This window comes from Macaca thibetana, chromosome 14, assembly GCF_024542745.1.
Source record: "Macaca thibetana thibetana isolate TM-01 chromosome 14, ASM2454274v1, whole genome shotgun sequence".
NCBI classification, from domain to species: domain Eukaryota; kingdom Metazoa; phylum Chordata; class Mammalia; order Primates; family Cercopithecidae; genus Macaca; species Macaca thibetana.
In genome coordinates, this window is record NC_065591.1 from 10,451,026 (window position 1) to 10,467,718 (window position 16,693).

Consider the following 16,693-nt stretch of genomic DNA (forward strand, 5'->3'; position numbering starts at 1 on the left):
GTAGCACTTGGAGGAACTCATTCCTTGCCTGTCCAGCCTCCCATCCGTTCTGGCCCCCAAGGGCGCATGAAGGGGGGTCCCCCCTGCGGAAGGGGGGGCGGGGAGTTCCTTGGCAGGAAGGGAAATGGAAGGAAAAGCTGGGCTCCACCCGGGCGGGCGGGCAAGCGGCCCCAGGGCCCCCGGGGCAGGCGGCAGTAACCCGAGCCCACTGGTGTGTGGTGCTGGTGTACGCGTGGGTGGGGCTGACCCCTGGCTACTCCTGGGGGGCAGTGGGGTCTCCCCCAGGGGCAAGTCTGGGAGCCCAGGGACGCGAGGGGGGCCCCCGCAGCGGGACGCGTGCCCCACCAGGGTCCTGATCCCACCCCCTGGAGGTCTGGCCCTGGCCCCCAGGCCCCGCCCCCCGGGCCCTCCCTCCCACCCCAGGGCCAGATGTTCAGCTGGCGGAGGCATCGGCTGGGGGAGGGGTGCTGAGGCCGCAGCCGGCACTACTTCCCTGCCAGCAGCTTCATTGTGTGCGCGAGGAGCGAGCGGCGGCGGAGAGCGGGCGAGCGAGCGGCAGCCCGAGCGCGGCGGGGAGAGCGAGCGCGCCAGGGAGGGTGCGAGGCGGCGCCCGCGGCTGAGCTCCGCCCGCCTCCCGGCAACTCTGCCCAGCGCCGCGCGCCGTGCGCGCCGTCCCGCCGCCGCCGCCGGGGCCCCGGCGGGCTGCCGTCGCGGGCAGGGGTCTGCTTGGGACACCGGTCCCCGCCCGGGGACTGGGGCATCCCCGGCGCAGCCGAGAGCCGCAGAACCCTGGGGGCGCAGATTGCGCTGCAGCGCCCGGCCGCTGAACGGCGTGGGCAGGTGGGCGGTGGGGTTCCAGGGCGCCCGGAGGACGGGGGACCCCGACTTAAGGGGAACCCCAACCCTGAAGGGCGTACATAGCAATCGCACCCCAGCCGCACCGGACCTTGCGCTCATCCCTTGCGTCCCCCACTTCTGCACAAACTTTTCTGACGCCCTGGCTCGTGGGGGTCGCGGAGAGCGCTGGGGCTGCCCGGTGGGCTCCCACCCCGCCGGACCCTAGCCACGCTGACCTCCTGCCTCTCCTAACCTCAGTGGCGACCTCTCCAGGCCGGGCCGGGCTAGGCACTCGGAGCGAGTGCAGCAACCACTGTCGCTCTCCCAAGGCTCCCGCGCCCCCCCCCCCCGGGGCAGCTGGGCGGGGTAATGCCCTCGGTGATGGAGAAGCCGAGCGCGGGCTCCGGGATCCTGTCCCGCAGCCGGGCCAAGACGGTGCCCAACGGCGGACAGCCCCACTCGGAGGATGACAGCAGCGAGGAGGAGCACTCGCACGGTGAGCCAGGTGGCCTAGGGTTAAAGGCGCGCCGGCCTTGGGGGAGCGGAGTGGGGCGGGAGGGGGAAGAGTTGCAGACCACGAGTCTATTACACTGATGGCTCCTGCCTCTCCTGGATTGGAGCCTCTGCTTTGCTTCTCCCCCAAGCCCAGGCTGCCGGCACAGCCAATCTGGAACCTGGGCCCCTAGCTGCTGTGGAGGCGTCCTGTCGGCCCCTCCCCTGCCCTCAGCTCCTCAGGGACCGAGGCATCCCTCCCTTGCATAGAGTGGATCTCTCATACCTTGCCATCTTGCAGGGGACTGAGGTCTGGCTGGAGCAGGGGCTGGAGAGACACCTCCACACAGAGCTGTGAGGCTCCTGTGGTGGGGAGGAGCCTTGGGTTCCTTGCAGGGCTGTGGTCCAGGTCTGGGGCTGCCCTCCAACCCGGCTCCCCTCCCCCCAGCCGGAACAAAGCACTGTGCTTGGCCTGGGCTCTAAAACCGTCCCCTTGTCCACCCTCCAGCCCCAATGGCCATGACTGGACAGGGTCTTTTCCTCTTCCAGTCCCTTCTGTGGCTGCAGGTAACTGAGGGGGACAATCAGGGAAAAGTGAGCCTCCTGGAAGGTGGGGGCCCTGGGTGGTCAGGAAGAACTCCAGGCCAGCCACCTCCCCCGCCACATCCTCTCTCCCGTCCGCCCTCCCTGGAGTCCTGACTACCTCCCCCTGGCTCCACAGACAGCATGATCCGCGTTGGAACCAATTACCAGGCCGTAATTCCGGAGTGCAAGCCTGGTGAGTGGCAGGACAGGCTGTGAAGTGGGGTGGGGGTGGAGGCTTAGCCTGCAGCCCCACCTGGGGTGCCCTTGGCTGGCTCCCCCTGGGAGGACAGGCTGGCAGAGGTGGGTGGCCCTGTGGCATGGTTAGCTTTCCTGCCCTGCCTTCTTGTCTGGGTCTCTGCCCCTCCTTCCCTTCTGGGCCTCAACCTCCCTGGCTCCACTCCTCTGCTGCCCTCTGGCCATGGGTCCAGCCAGGCTTGTGCCACCAGGCTGATCTGAGTGTCTTCCCTCCTGCTCCTCGGCCTTTCAGAGAGCCCTGCACGCTACAGCAACAAGGAGCTGAAGGGGATGCTGGTGTGGTCACCCAACCACTGTGTGTCAGATGCCAAGCGTGAGTGGGGCACAGCCCTGGGAGGTGGGGGCTTGGGTTCATCCCAGCTCCAAGCCAGCTCTTCTCAGAAGGGGGCTGGAGGCTGAGGTGTGTGTGGGTCCAACCCTTGCCCTGGGGCTCGTGTTCAGGGGCCTGGCCGCTGGGGGGTGGTCCCTTTCTGGACAGGCCTGGGTTAAGAGCTATAACCCCCTTCACCAAGACCCTGCCCCTCCTGCCCCTGCAGTTGACAAGTACATTGCAATGGCCAAGGAGAAGCATGGCTACAACATTGAGCAGGTGAGCCTTGGCCCCTAGGGACTTGGGAATGGGGTGGAATGGTGCTGGGGGCAGCTGAGCCTGAGCTGCCCCTTGCCCCGGGCCAGGCGCTGGGCATGCTCCTGTGGCATAAGCACGATGTAGAGAAGTCGCTGGCTGACCTGGCCAACTTCACCCCATTCCCTGACGAGTGGACAGTAGAGGACAAGGTGCTGTTTGAACAGGCCTTTGGCTTCCACGGCAAGTGCTTCCAGCGTATCCAGCAGATGGTAAAGCCCTTCCACCCCCACTCCCTGGCGCTCCTCTGCCCCTCCTTTCTGAAGAGCTTACGTGGGGCCCAGAGTCTTGAGTGGGCCCCAGCTTCTGGTGTTGCCTCCTCCAGCTGCCCGACAAGTTGATTCCCAGCCTGGTGAAATATTACTACTCTTGGAAGAAGACCCGCAGCCGAACTAGCGTGATGGACAGACAGGCCCGGCGGCTGGGGGGCCGCAAGGACAAAGAAGACAGGTGGGGGCAGGAGCAGGCACTGGGCATGGGGGTAGGTAGAGCTCCTGGCACCTGCCTCATTCCCTCCCTGGCCCCTGTGTCAGCAGTGATGAGCTCGAAGAGGGTCGAGGAGGCGTGAGTGAGGGAGAGCCCGATCCTGGAGACCCTAAGAGAGAGGTGAGCTCCCAGAGACTCTGGGCCCTGCCTGCCTGTCCTCTTGCCTCTCTCAGGCTCTGCACCACCTACCTGCCTCTCCTTTCACTGGCAGCCTCTGCCCTCTCGGCCCCTGAATGCACGCCCAGGCCCTGGAAAAAAGGAGGTCCAGGTATCTCAGTACCGCCACCACCCCTTGCGAACCCGGCGTCGCCCACCCAAGGGCATGTACCTGAGCCCTGAGGGCCTCACGGCGGTGTCAGGAAGCCCGGACCTTGCCAACCTCACGCTCCGAGGTCTTGACTCTCAGCTCGTCTCCCTCAAGCGCCAGGTGGGGCCCTGGGAAATGATGGGACTATGCAAAGGGGGCACTCGGCACCTGGGAACTGAAGTCTGGGGGGAGCTGAGGTGTAAGTGAGATGGTTCAGGGGCTGAGCCCCATCCTCTAGGACTCTGGGCAATGCGGTGTTCTTTTTGGGCCTTCTTTTAAAAAACTGGTCTGTAGGCTGGGTGCGGTGGCTCACGCCTGTAATCCAGGCACTCTGGGGGACTGAGGCGAGCGGATCACCTGAGGTCCAGGGTTTAAGACCATCCTGGCCAACATGGTGAAACCCCATCTCTACTAAAAATACAAAAATTAGCTGGGCATGGTGGCACATGCCTGTAATCCCAGCTACTTAGGAGGCTGAGGCAGGAGAATCGCTTAAACCTGGGAGGCGGAGGTTGCAGTGAGTGGAGACTGCACTATTGCACTCCAGCATGGGCAACAGAGTGAGATTCTGTCTCAAAAAAAAAAAAAAAAAAAAAAAAAAGGCTGGGCACGGTGGCTCATCCCTATAATCCCAGCACTTTGGGAGTCCGAGGTGGGTGGATCACCTGAGGATGGGAGTTCGAGACCAGCCTGACCAACATGGAGAAACCCTGTCTCTACTAAAAACAATACAAAATTAGCCAGGCGGAGTGGCAGGCGCTTGTAATCACAGCTACTCGGGAAGCTGAGGCAGGAGAATCGCTTGAACCTGGGAGACGGATGTTTTGGTGAGCTGAGATTGTGCCATTGCACTCCAACCTGGGTAACAAGAGTGAAACTCCGTCTCAAAAAATATATATATATGTGCGTGTGTGTGTGTGTGTGTGTGTGTATATATATATAGTAAAAATAAAAACTGGTCTGCAGAAAGGGGAGAACCCCAGCGGCTCCCCTACTGAGTAGTGCAGGGGGAACAAGCCAGATGGTGGACGGCAGAGAGCTTTGCCGGGGCAGTGGTGCTGGTGTCTTTGCAGAAGTAGGGTCCTGTGAAGGGCATGGTGGCCTGCCTGAGATGGGAGTCTGATGTTCCTCCACTTCCTGGCCTTCCCAGGTACAGAGCATGAAGCAGACAAACAGCAGCCTACGCCAAGCCCTGGAGGGCGGCATTGATCCACTCCGCCCCCCGGAGGTATGGCCGCTCTTTAAGTTAGGGTGCAAAAGGGGATCTCTCTCTGGAGGTAGAGCAGAAAGAGTACTACTTGGGGAGCAGGGCTGCCATTTGCATGGTTTTAAGTCTAAAGGATATGTGTGTTCCTTGCTTTCCAGGCCAACACCAAGTTCAACTCCCGCTGGACCACAGATGAGCAGCTTTTGGCTGTCCAAGGTGGGTTAAACTGTGGTGAGAAGAGAGAACCCCAGGAATCTATCTCCCCACCCTCCAAGGAGTGGGGGGGGCAGAGGGGAAGGGTCAAGGAAGTAACTAGTTCTAAGGGGTATTGACGCTGCTGCCCTTTTGACCCTTGCAGCCATCCGTAGGTATGGCAAAGACTTTGGGGCTATTGCAGAGGTGATTGGGAACAAGACTCTGACCCAGGTGAAGACTTTCTTTGTGAGCTACCGGCGCCGCTTCAATCTGGAGGAGGTGCTGCAGGAATGGGAGGCTGAGCAGGATGGGGCCCCTGGAGCCCCGGTCCCCATGGAGGAGGCTAGGAGAGGGGCTCCATTGCCAGCCCCAGCCCTAGAGGAAGATGATGAGGTGAGAAGGGGGTGAGAGAAACCCCTCAGAGAGAAGAGGTGAGGCGAGGCGAGGCAAGGCGCTGCCTTGGTCCTTAGACTGGGCTGAGGGCAGGAAGAGCCTGGTTTCTCACTCTTTTCTCTCCCCTCAGGTCCAGATTACAGCGGTCTCCACGTCTGTGCCCCGATCAGTGCCCCCTGCACCACCACCCCCTCCACCTCCCACCTCGCTGTCCCAGCCGCCCCCACTGCTGAGGCCACCTTTGCCCACGGCTCCCACTCTGCTCCGACAGCCACCCCCACTGCAGCAGGGCCGCTTCCTCCAGCCCCGGCTGGCCCCCAACCAGCCCCCACCACCTCTCATCCGCCCCGCTCTGGCTGCCTCCCGCCACAGTGCCCGTCCTGGCCCTCAGCCCCCACCCACCCTGATTGGAGCCCCTCTGGAGCCCCCAGCACCCTCACTCTGAGCCCTGTGGTCTTCCACCAACCACAGGCTCCAGGATCCCTTTGCTGGCCATCCCCAGGCATCTCTGGTGTCACCGAGGACAGAAGGGACTAGGGATCTGGCGGGGTCTTTGGAAGACCAGAGCTGTGCACAGCCCAGCCCCGCCCTGTGGGTTCTGCATGTGTTCCTGGCAGCTGGGCCTGTCTCCTGTGGCCATGGCCAGGCTCAGGGGCCTTTGAGCTGGCCTGAGGGCACTTTCGCTTCCTGGCTGGGACTGGAATGGCTGCCTCCTAGCCTGCTGGGGCTTGGCCTCTGGGCTCTGCCCTTTGTGTGTCGGGGGTAGTGACCTTAGCATGGGGTGGGGAGAGGGCAGTTGGGTGTGCTGGCTGTTCTCATTCCTCTTTCCCTTATTTTAGCAATAAGTCTGGGGTGAGGTGGGGAGGGAGGCTGCAGAGGGGGAGGTGGGCAGAGGGGCCTTACAGCAGCAGAGGCTGGAAGAGAAGCTCTGTCTTCAGGGGCCAGCTGGGAAATGCTGTGGAGCTGAGGGTGCTCACCAAACCCACCTTCCAGAAACTTGGAGAAATGGGGGTTGGGAATTTATGCAGACATGGATTTATTTTTCAACATTTTTTAAAAATTAAAAAAAAATAAAACCTAAGCTTACTGAGTTTTCTTTCCCTTTTGGTGCGAGGGCCCTGGGCTTTGCTTCCTGTCTGTGCCTTGTGGGTGGGTGGGGAGCTGGGCCCACCCAGCAATGGCCCCAGACAGGAATCAAGTCTGTCCTGCAAGGCAGGCGTGCTGGGCCACATCTTGCCCACAGGGGACTGGGTCCCTGCCTGGCTGGGAGAAGAAACAGGAGGAGGCAGCTCAGATTCCAAACATTCTCTTTATTATGTGTTTGATCCAGAGGAGAAACTAAGTGCAGGGTTGGGGAAGAGGGGGCTAGCCGGGGAGGGGCCACCTTGCCTGGGTGCCCCGGGCCCCTACCCCCTTTGGGAGCCAAGCCATGCCCTCCCGGCCCCCTCAGAGCACCCGGGCTGTTCCATAGGGCAGGAGGGGGGAAGGGAGGGAGGGGGAGCCCTTGGTCTGAGCCGCAGTAGGAGTGTGGGGCAGGAGGGCTGAGGTTGGCGAGGCCCCTTCCTAGGACGCAAGGGCTCGACTTAATCGCTGAGCCTGGCCTGGGAGCGGGGGTGATGAAGAGGGGTGGAGTCATCATAAATCAAAAAAAAATAAAATAATAAAATAAAAAATAAAACCCATCACAAAAAAATGTACAACTCAGGTGAGGGTAGGGGCAGCCTCTGTGTAGGACTCCCTCCCTCAATTTCTCAAGAACAGAAACAGCAGAGAAATAAATTAAGGGATGCAGTGGCCACCACCAGCCAAGCGCCCAAAACCGCCCATGCCCACACTGGCCACTGAGGGCAGCAAGCTGGGAGTCGCTTTGCCTATCCGTCCCCCACCCTGTGGAGGGCAGATGCTCCCGGCCCTGCTGCCTAACCCAGCCTTCTGCCAGGTGGCCCTGGAGGCCCTGGGCAGTGTCTCCTGAGAGGAGGGGGCGACAGTGTCAGGAAGAAAAGGCAAGGCTGAGAGATGAGAGTGGTGAGGGAAGTCACTGCTATGGAGAGAGCTGGTGCCCAGATTAATGCCAATGAAGGGGAAGCCATGGGGAGAGGAAGGGCGAGGGGGCTGTGCTTTCAGACAAAGGCTCCCCCATCACAGAGTGCCCAGTGGCCCTGCTCTGGAGACCAACAGCCCAAGCGGCCCCCCTGGGGACCGAGGAGCCAATTTGCCCTGCAGTCCCCTCCCCTCTCCCAGCCCTGGGGTCAGCCCCTCCTTCTATCCGGGAGGGGTGGGAGAAGATGGCACAGACTTTGAGGAGGGAACACACGTCCCCACAGCAGCTTGTGGAAGGAAATGCCCAGCTCTGGGAAGGAGGGGCAGAGGGTACAGTGTGGAGGGAGGCGGAGCCTTGTGCCGGCCCTCCAGCCTCGGCAGCCCCGGGGCAGCCCCCAGTCCCACCCACTGCAGGGCTGCGCAGCACCCCCGCCCCCTGCCCCGCCACCCAGGCCTCCAGCCCAGGGGCCTGAGGTCAGGGGAAGGCCACCTCTGGTGGTTTGCTTGGAGGGGAAGGAGGGAGGAGAGGGAAGAAGCCCACAGTGGGCCTGGCGGAGGGCCTGACGGGAGCTCCACCACTCTTGCCTGAGAGTGTTCCAGCCCTGAGCCACCCTCCCGGGAAACCCCACAGATCCAGTCTCGACTGTCCCAATGGGGCAGGGAGGAAAGGTGGCCGCTGGGATTTTTTTTTTTTCTTTTTTTCTTTTTGGTAATAAAAAATTTCTTGGTTTAGGCGAAATACTCTGTGCAACCGCAGTACCGAGGGGGAGCCCTGCCCCCCCATCCACCCTCCCCTTCCTTTGCCTCCAGTTGGGGAGAGGGGAAGGGGGAATCTCTGGGCAGGGGTGAATGTGGGGGGCGGGAGAACAATCTCCCACCCCCCACAAACATGTAAGTGAAAACTGAGAAGGGCCAGGGAGGGGAGAAGTGCCAGCAGGGGAGACACACCAATCCATCGCTGCAGTCTCGCCCAGGTGGGGCGGCGCGGCGGCCCGGCAGCCCGTCCAGCTGGCCCGCCCCCGCCGCCCCCGCTCCTGGCAGCCTGTTAAAGCTTCAGCTCGTTGGCTATTTTGGAGGCAATGTTTTTGAAGGCCATGGAGGTGCCCGATATCCGCTTAAATCGAACCCCATTGAGAGAGAGCCGCGGCAGTTTGCACACCTCCATCTCCCACTGCACGAAGTCCTCGTGGCCCGGCGTGCCGTGCATGCACAGCAGCATGTATTTCTCATGCAGCTCGCTCTGGCAGCTGTTCGCGTCCAGCACCTTGCGGATCTCCCGCATCATCTCGTTGGGCTCCATGGAGCTCGTGGTCTTCATACTCCACGTGAAGCGGAGGGAGCGGGGTTTGGCCTCCCGAAATTCTTCCTTTTCTTTGTCGTTGACGCCACTGCCCACCACGTGAGGTCTGTGGAGAGGGCAGAGGCGGGCGTCACGGGGGGCTGAGGCACCCCACCCCAGGAGGGCCACCCTGGCAGACAGCCCTCGAGCCCAGAGAGGAGAGCGGGAGGGAGCAGGAGCAGCCAGGCACGGCCCCTGGCCGCGGGGGCGGAGGGAGGCAGTCCTCCAACCCCTATGTGTCAGGACAGTGAAGGGGAGAAGCCAGCCTTGGGGTAGGCGGGGTGGGGTCAGGGAAGACACCGGTGCCCTCAATAGCACCAGCACAGACTCTATCTCCAGAAAGAAGCCTCGGAGCACAGGGAGGTGGGATAGGCCAGGGGTAGGAATCTGTAGCCCCGACCACCCGACCCAGAACTCCGACTTCCAGAATATACCAGACCTGAAGAGAAGGGCCCATTAACTCCTGCAATTGGGTTTGGGAAGGGGAAACTCTCTGAGGAAAGGGAGGCCCCAGAGGGTAGGGACAGGGCAGAACCACGGGAGGAAGAGCCAAGTGGCAGAAGGAAGAGAGGAGCAGGAGGCTTGTGGCAAGCCCGGTGGCCCGGGCAGGGCCAGTGCTGGCTCCAGCCCTCTCACCTGAGCGTCTCCACTCGGTCTTTGCTTTCAGGTTCATTCAGGTTCCTCAAAAAACAGAGCGAGGGAGAGTTTAGTGCTGGGATCTCTCGCTCCTTCCGCCGCCACAGACCCAGATGAGAGTGGGTCTGGGGAGGTGCCACCAGTGGGTGGGCAGGACCCAAGCCCAGGGCCCTCTGCCCATCACCTGGCAAGCCAACAGGGCTCTGCAGCACCTCACACTGGCGGCTCAACCATTCCTTTCCAGCAGGGAGCCCAGCACATGGGGCCTGTCCCTCCCCACACTCCCAGATCTGTGCCGGGGAGAAGGAGCCTCCGCTCTGGGGGAGGAGGGGGAGTGGCTGTGCACGCACTTCCCTGAGCACACCGAGCACACAGCCGGGCACGAGGCTGCTCCCCCACAGCCAGGGCTCACGCGCTGTTCTGGGGGTTGTGGGTGTGAGTAAGTTTTTGGAGCCACACGCTAGGGTCTCAGGACTGCAGTCATTTTGGAGGAAAGGGGCTGCAATGCTTTGGGTCTCTGTAGGATGAGGGGCTGTGGCTACGCAAGGGTCTCTGTCAGAAGGCTCAAAGTGCCAAGGCCTGGGTCTGCATGGTAGGCACCTGGGGATGGGTGCCTGCTGCTGAGTGGAAAAGGCCGCCTCCTCCGACCTTTCCCAACTCCCCTACCTGCTGGCCTGCCAGGCCATCTGCTCATACACAGGGAGGACGAGGGCGGGGCGGGGCAGACACCTTGGGTGGGTGGGTGGGGAAGAGGTCTGGCCCCGCTGAGCGGCTTCTCCAGCTCCTGGCTGGAAGATGGGTGTCTGGAGCTAGGAAATTGGGGATTGCAGAGGGAGGATGTGAGAGGAAGGAGAAAGAGCAGCAGCACATAGAAATAAACAGGAAGACACAACCAACACAGGGGTGCACACAAGCGCACTGCGAGCAGGGAGCCCGGCTGTGCGAGGAAGGCACCCGCCCCGCTCTCTCCAGATGCCCTGTGGGGCAGCCCCCTGCTGGGGCCCCTTGAGGCAGCAGCCAGCCAGGCAGTCAAGCGCTGGGTGAGAGGAGGAGGGAATGGGGAAAGCCTGAAGACCCTGTCTGGACGTTCCTCCATTAGCTGTGGCACCAATGTGCCTGCCAGGCATCCCAGTTCCAGTGCAGGGCCTGAGCAGACAGCCCTGGGGAACAAGCACTCTTAACCTGGCCCTTGGTCTTCAGCTTGGTATTTGGCCCCCGAGGCCTGCAGAGAGGATGAGCCTAAGGCCAGGGGTGAAACAGCCAGGAAGGGGCCCATGAAGGGAGACCCCTGGGTAAGGGTGCAGAGATCTGTTGTTTTGCTAGGGCTTGGGGTAGAACGGCCCTTGCCCTGGAATGTCCCAGCTCCCGGCACTTTGGAAGGGACAGGCCATATCTGGAGAAAACAGCCCAGAGGAGAAGAGGCTTGATTTATCCAGATGCTGCTGGTGGCAGGGGTGTTGGGGCAGGGGTGCGGGTGGGTGGGGCTAGTCCTGCAGGAGCTGCCAGGAGGGGGTGCTGTGCTCCATTTGTGAGACAAAAGCTCCTAAGGTCTGGAGGATCTAGACTGAAACCTTGGGGCCCCAGGGTCCCTGTAGTGTCTCCAAAGTCCTGCCATCCCATAGGCCAAGGGGAAGAGGTCACACAGCTCTGAAGTTCAGGAAGCCCAGGAGACAGACAAGATACCATCCCAGATGCACTTGTAACCCTGGAGCTTCCTCACAGCGCATGCACATGACAGGGGAAAGGGCCAGGAAAGGATCCCAACACTGTGACCAAAACCTGGAGTGAGGGGGAGTGGGGATGGGGTGGGGTGGGTGAGAGGAGACAATCTTAAAGGGAGGCTTCCCTGAGACAGTCTCCCCTTACTTGAGGACAGGCGTAACTGTGGGCCCAAGGAAGGCCCCTCATTTTTAAAGCCATTTGCCCTGAGTGGGCCAATGTGGCCTCTTAGCCCTGCCTGTTCGTACTGGGGGCACTGAAGGCAGGCCCTGTGCCGTTGCCCAATCAGAGGCAGTCTTCATCCCTTTAAGATGGCAGAGAGAGGAGGGCCACACAGACTTGGTTAAGCAGATGGAGGAGAGTAAGAGCCAGAAAAGGGGAGTTAGTGATGGAGGCAGGACACAGGACACGGACACACACACACACACACACACAGCGGGCTCAACGCCTACCTTCTGGCAAACCTGAAAGACAGATTTCTAAAAAAACAAACAAAAAAAAAGACAAAATAAAAAAAGAAATAAAAAAAAACCAACAAGACGGTATGTGGATAAGCAGGTGGGGAGTGGCTTCACAGGTTCAAGGGTCATCCCATTTTCGGAAGAGCCGCTCAGCGAGACTAGAGTCCCAGGCTTTCAGACCTGCCCACCCTCTCTGCAGGCCTCACACCTGCATTCTGGGGTTCAGATGGGGCAGTGGCTTTGGCTCCTCCAGCAGAGTGGAGTGAAACGTAGAGGAAGGGCAGGCGAGCCTGCTCTCTCAAAGCCCCTGCTGCTTCCTGAGCTGCTACTCCAAGGCAGGGAGAGGAATGGGCATGACAGGGACGCGGAGCATCCCAGGAGGCCAGCCAGTTGGCTGGATGCACTTCAAGCTGCCCCTCTGTGGTGGCTGGGGGCTCAGGTGTGAGAAACCCCATGAAGAGATCCCCACCCTGGGTCCAACACAGGAAAGCTTTGGCACAACCTCTGGTTAGGTTAGGGAGGAGGCCACTGTGGGCCCTCGCCAGTGATTTCATTTATAGGTTTCACCGTAAGAACCCCCGGGCGGAAGGGCATGGCTGTGGCTGCAGCCACAAACAGAACCAGCTAAGGGGAGAGGCAGTCAAAGTGACAAGAGACCAGGACAAAATTTTCCTTGCTGGCCCCAGCCTGGCTCATGCCTCATGACTTTGCAGCTGCGTCACCAAATATAAGTTTCCATGGGAACCCAGGAGAGAAGGGGGGGCTTTTATTTTAGCATCTGAGTTCACACTCTCCTAGAGAGGAGGCGGCATCGGCCATCTGCTTGGGGCCAGAGAATGAGGGGTGCCTGTAAGGAGTTGGGGAGAGGCCTAAGAGGGGTGGGCCTGGGCATACAAGGTGTTGACAAAGACCCAATTTCTTGTGCTTCCCCAAGCCTCTTCTAACCCCAAGACCCAATACCAGTACAGAGTGTCCCAAATCCCAACCCCCAACCCCTAACCCACTCCCAGTCAGGTAGGAAGGCCTGGCCTAAGCCTCTCTGCCACCCAAAGCTCCTTGCTTACCTGCGTACAAACTTGGAGGTGAACTTGCTGAAGATGCTCCCAGAGGCCCCCCGCCGGCCCTGGCTGTGGCCAGAGGGAGAGGCTGGGGTCACACCATAGGGCAAATTCTGCTGGTCCCGCACCTGTCGGAGCTGCCCAGCATGGAAGGTGCTTCGGCTGGACACACCCCGGGGGAAATTAGTTCGGTCTGGGGCTCCACCACTGCTGCTGATGTTGTGGGCGGATGGGGAGGCGACAGGGACACGTTGGGGGGCTGTGCTGTGAGAAGAGAAGTGGGGTTGAGGGGGATGAATTAGGGTACAGGACAGCCATCATCACTGGGCACCTGGACACCCTGTGGTGGGGACAGGGAGGGGGATGCTAGGGCAGAGGCAGCCATCACGAGGACACAGAAGGAAGGGTGTGACTATTGAGGACAGTGGTGAGAGGGAAGTCTTGTGGAAGTGGAAGGAGATGGTTTGGGAAGGGAGGGAGGGAGGCAAGGAAGGACCCGTGTGTGGAGTGTGGTTTAGGCTGGATAGAGCGGCCTCCCTGGGAGCCGGGCAGACTGGACCCTCAAGCGGGCAATGGGGACCAACCCTCGAGGATTGAGTCCCTGTGATGCCGACTATCCCCGGGGTCCCTAAGGAAACCCAGGAAGGTTCAGAACAAAAAGGTTTCCCTTTGGAGCCTTAGGACAGCTTCCTGCATACCTGTTCTGAGAGGGAGAACTGGAAAAGAGGGGCATTAACGCTCTTTTTTGTTCCCTCCACTTCCTGGCCGCAGGGGACAGACCCATTTCTTGTGGCTAAGATGACAAGAACAGAGCAGGACCCCCAAGTGGGAAGAAGAAATTGCTGGGGCAAGGGGGTAGGGTGGGCTGAGGGCAGCAGGTGCAGCAGCTGCCCCAGCACACTTGCCTGGGCCGCGGCACCTCACAGTTACTCTCCGTGGGGGGCAGCCCAGAGGCCTTGTTGGGGTGCACGGAGGCCGACATGGATTTCTGGTGCTGGCGGGGCCGGGCCGCAGAGACTGCGGCAGAAGCAGAAGCCGTGGAGGCCCGGGACCCTGGCATGGTTAGGCTAGGAGACAAAAGCAGCGGAGAGGCCCGTGTTAGGGGTGAGTGAGGGCAGGAGGCCTGGATTAGGAAGCAAGGGCAGGGGAAGGGCCAGAGCTGGGGAGCTCCAGCAGGGTAGAGGTCAGGCCTGGGCAGCAGCGGGATGCAAGTCAGAACTGAGGAATGCGGGGCTGGGAGTGGAGGTGAGTGAGGTCGGGAAGCAACGAGGTGGGTCAGAGCCTGGGAAGAGGAAACCAGAAATGAAGGAGAGCAGACAAGGGGCTGCTGCCTCCAGGCTGCACTGGCCTCCTAAGAATTCTAAGAACAAGAGAGTTTCTTCTACAGAAAGAGTGGGGTGTTGCTGAGGGGAAGCTTTCATAAACTCTGAAGAGATAGAGCCAGGAATGCAACAGTAAGAAATGCGGCCGGTGAAGGCTGGGGAGCTCTGGTCTCATGGGGATGGCTGGAGTTGCCCTCTATGTGTACACCGCTCCAGATGGGCATCTCTTGGTTCTGCCCTGAGCTGGGACCCCCAACACAAGGCCTTAGGTGCTCATGTCTAGAGAAGGGCAGCTGCCATGCCCTGGCCGTGGTCGAGAAGCGAGCATGCAGCTGAGAGTCAGCCCCACACTTGGCAAACTGCAAGAAGCAGTCAGAGGAAGATGGGGAGGAGGCAATGGCGTGGAATAGGGGAGGGGAAAGCTGGACTGGACACAGCCAGGATGGAACTCCAGGGAGCAGGGAGCAATGCGCTGGCAGGGACAGGAGATGGTGCTGCTGACAGACATCACCCTGTGAGACGTGGCTCCTAGGGAGCGAGGCAGGCAGGGCCCGGGTCTCTCACCTGTCTTTGCCATTCTGGATGGAGGCCTGGCCGAGGCTGGCCCGCTCCAAAAGTGGGGAATTCCTGCTTCGATTTGTGCTGGTGGAGAGGACGCTGTTCTGTGGGGAATATGGGGAATAAAGGGCAAGCGTTCTATCAGAAAGCCAAAGTGGTCTACAGCCAGGTTCTCCCGCAGGTTCATGGAACAAGCTTCCCCTCCCTTCCACCTGAAGCAGACAGCGGTAGGTTAAGGAAAGGATTCTGCTTTTACTCCTGGCAGCGAGGCTTCCTACTGCAAGCAGAAGTGGCAGCCAAAGGGAACAGAGTCTGAATTAAGAGAAGAGCTGCCTGGAGAGGGCAGGCCCCACCGCAGGAAGGAAGGAGAGGGCGGGGGCTGCGGCTCACCGTGGAAGGGGTTGGGGTGGTCTTCTTCCTCTCCAGGCCGGGCAGGGGGCTGGCAGGCACCTTGGCTGTGCTGCTGGCTTTCCGCCCCGACTCCCGGTCCTCCTCGGGCCGCTTATTTTCTGCATTGTTACTCTGAGTCTTCTTAGAGTAAGAATTAGAGGTGGGAATGGCAGGACCAGCTGCTGGGCCAGAGGGAGGGTGGGAATGCGTAAGGCCAAGGGGTCCACTGAGTACCAGCCCCATGCATGCTCATCTCCTACAGGGCTGGCCAACAACCCAGCAAGCCCCCATTCCACAGAGGTGAGGGAAGGGAAGTGGCTTGCCCATGGCCGTGCTACTAATAAGTGGCTGAACAAGGACTGAAACTTAGCTCTATTACCCAAGTCCCCACAGAACCTGTGACCTCTCTGGAGAGGGGTGACTCCCTACCTACAACTCCCAAAAGCATTTACCCTGGTCGCTGAAGCGCCGCTGCTTGGGATTGGCCGACACGCTGCGCTGTACCTTGTGGGATGGGGATGGGGCGCTGCTATTGGTCAGATCAGCTGAAGGCCGGGGCTTCAGGGTGATGGTGTCACCTTCCAGCTAAAAGAAACAGAAAACAGCTTCAAGGGAGGGCAGAAGTCACGTGGAAATCCCTACAGATGGACACATTTACACATACCACCCTCTCCCAACAATCCAACACCCCAGGATCATACCAGACGTCCACTTGTAAGACCAATAAATCTCCCCTTCACCCTGGAGATACACATGCTCTGACACAGACACTGACAGACACAGCCTCAGAGAGGAATACATAAGCCACACACCCAGAGACACAAATATCCACAAGAACACATGTCCAGACTCAAGACCACTCCCCTCAACACAGAGCAATATGGGCCTACACCAAGTGGCAGCAGGTGCCTGTTTTTGTTTTTTTTTTTTTGAGACGGAGTCTCGCTTTGTCACCCAGGCTGGAGTGCAGTGGCGTGATCTCGGCTCACTGCAAGCTCCACCTCCCGGGTTCACGCCATTCTCCTGCCTCAGCCTCCGAGTAGCTGGGACTACAGGCGCGCACCACCACGCCCGGCTAATTTTTTGTATTTTTAGTAGAGACAGGGTTTCACCGTGTTAGCCAGGATGGTCTCCATCTCCTGATCTCGTGATCTGCCCACCTCGGCCTCCCAAAGTGCTGGGATTACAGGCGTGAGCCACTGCGCCCAGCAAGCAGGTGCCTCTTAAGGATCCCACCACCAGAGGGACAGCAGGGCAGGGAGGCTGGGAGTTCATGTGGGGACACACAGATAATGAACAAAACCCAAATGGGCAGAAGAACAATCACAAAGTCTCCAGATCCACAGACAGGAAGACGGACACATACACACACACACACACAGATACACAACCCAAACATAAAGCACTAGACAGAAGCAACAGACTCAATAGCCAGGTGTGGTGGTGCATGCCTGTAATCCCAGCTACTTGGGAGGCAGAGGCAGGAAATCGCTTAAACCCGGGAGGCGGAGGTTGCAGTGAGCCAAGATCCTGCCATTGCACTCCAGCCCGGGCAACAAGAGCAAAACTCCGTCTCAAAAAAAAAAAAAAAAAAAAAAAAAAAAAAAGCAACAGACTCAAGCTTCTGATCAGATACACACACAGACCCCCCTGCCCCACACACACCCACCCACCCATGCAGAAATGTACACTTCCAGATACAGAAAGACACAAAGATATCTAGATCAACACAGAAGTGCTAGCCGATGACCTAGACCCATCTAATCAACGCAGACTAACCTAGATCAA

General features: G+C 60.0%; 4 protein-coding genes across 19 annotated transcripts in view; 2 read left to right on the forward strand and 2 right to left on the reverse strand.

Annotated features, from left to right (window-relative positions):
* OTUB1 (OTU deubiquitinase, ubiquitin aldehyde binding 1) overlaps window positions 1-16,693 on the reverse strand; it is a 238,450-nt gene that overhangs the window by 83,773 nt on the left and 137,984 nt on the right. The window contains exon 1 of one of the 3 annotated variants that reach the window (XM_050757211.1): window positions 4,806-4,809. The exons of 1 other annotated variant lie outside the window; for it this stretch is intronic. The gene's annotated coding sequence lies outside the window, so the exon portion shown is untranslated. Of the gene's footprint in view, window positions 1-1,767; window positions 1,774-4,805; window positions 4,810-16,693 lie in introns of those variants that run through there. One more of the 3 variants, XM_050757212.1, reaches the window with a different exon arrangement.
* PLAAT3 (phospholipase A and acyltransferase 3) overlaps window positions 1-16,693 on the forward strand; it is a 369,991-nt gene that overhangs the window by 23,925 nt on the left and 329,373 nt on the right. The gene's annotated exons all lie outside the window — the stretch shown is intronic.
* Window positions 485-6,463, forward strand: RCOR2 (REST corepressor 2). Of its 2 annotated transcripts, XM_050757200.1 has the most exons (12): window positions 485-1,333; window positions 2,051-2,107; window positions 2,402-2,482; window positions 2,706-2,758; window positions 2,845-3,006; window positions 3,120-3,244; window positions 3,331-3,400; window positions 3,492-3,707; window positions 4,738-4,815; window positions 4,953-5,010; window positions 5,153-5,382; window positions 5,513-6,463. In XM_050757200.1, exons 1-12 carry the CDS (start codon window positions 1,207-1,209, stop codon window positions 5,825-5,827), a joined length of 1,572 nt encoding a protein of 523 aa, XP_050613157.1. In that variant the 5' UTR covers window positions 485-1,206; the 3' UTR covers window positions 5,828-6,463. The 2 variants fall into 2 exon arrangements, with proteins under 2 accessions (XP_050613157.1, XP_050613158.1); XM_050757201.1 differs by lacking the exon at window positions 5,153-5,382 and having other exon boundaries at window positions 508-1,333.
* Window positions 6,673-16,693, reverse strand: part of MARK2 (microtubule affinity regulating kinase 2) — a 76,206-nt gene continuing 66,185 nt past the window's right edge. For 3 of the 13 annotated variants that reach the window (XM_050757129.1, XM_050757124.1, XM_050757137.1), the window contains exons 12-19: window positions 15,358-15,490; window positions 14,906-15,087; window positions 14,522-14,619; window positions 13,541-13,702; window positions 12,642-12,899; window positions 11,569-11,595; window positions 9,398-9,442; window positions 8,468-8,828 (exon numbers count right to left, since the gene is read on the reverse strand). In XM_050757129.1, coding sequence (XP_050613086.1) covers window positions 8,468-8,828; window positions 9,398-9,442; window positions 11,569-11,595; window positions 12,642-12,899; window positions 13,541-13,702; window positions 14,522-14,619; window positions 14,906-15,087; window positions 15,358-15,490 — 1,266 coding nt within the window. Of the gene's footprint in view, window positions 8,829-9,397; window positions 9,443-9,850; window positions 10,207-11,568; window positions 11,596-12,641; window positions 12,900-13,540; window positions 13,703-14,521; window positions 14,620-14,905; window positions 15,088-15,357; window positions 15,491-16,693 lie in introns of those variants that run through there. The other 10 variants (XM_050757125.1, XM_050757127.1, XM_050757126.1 and 7 more) reach the window with 10 other exon arrangements.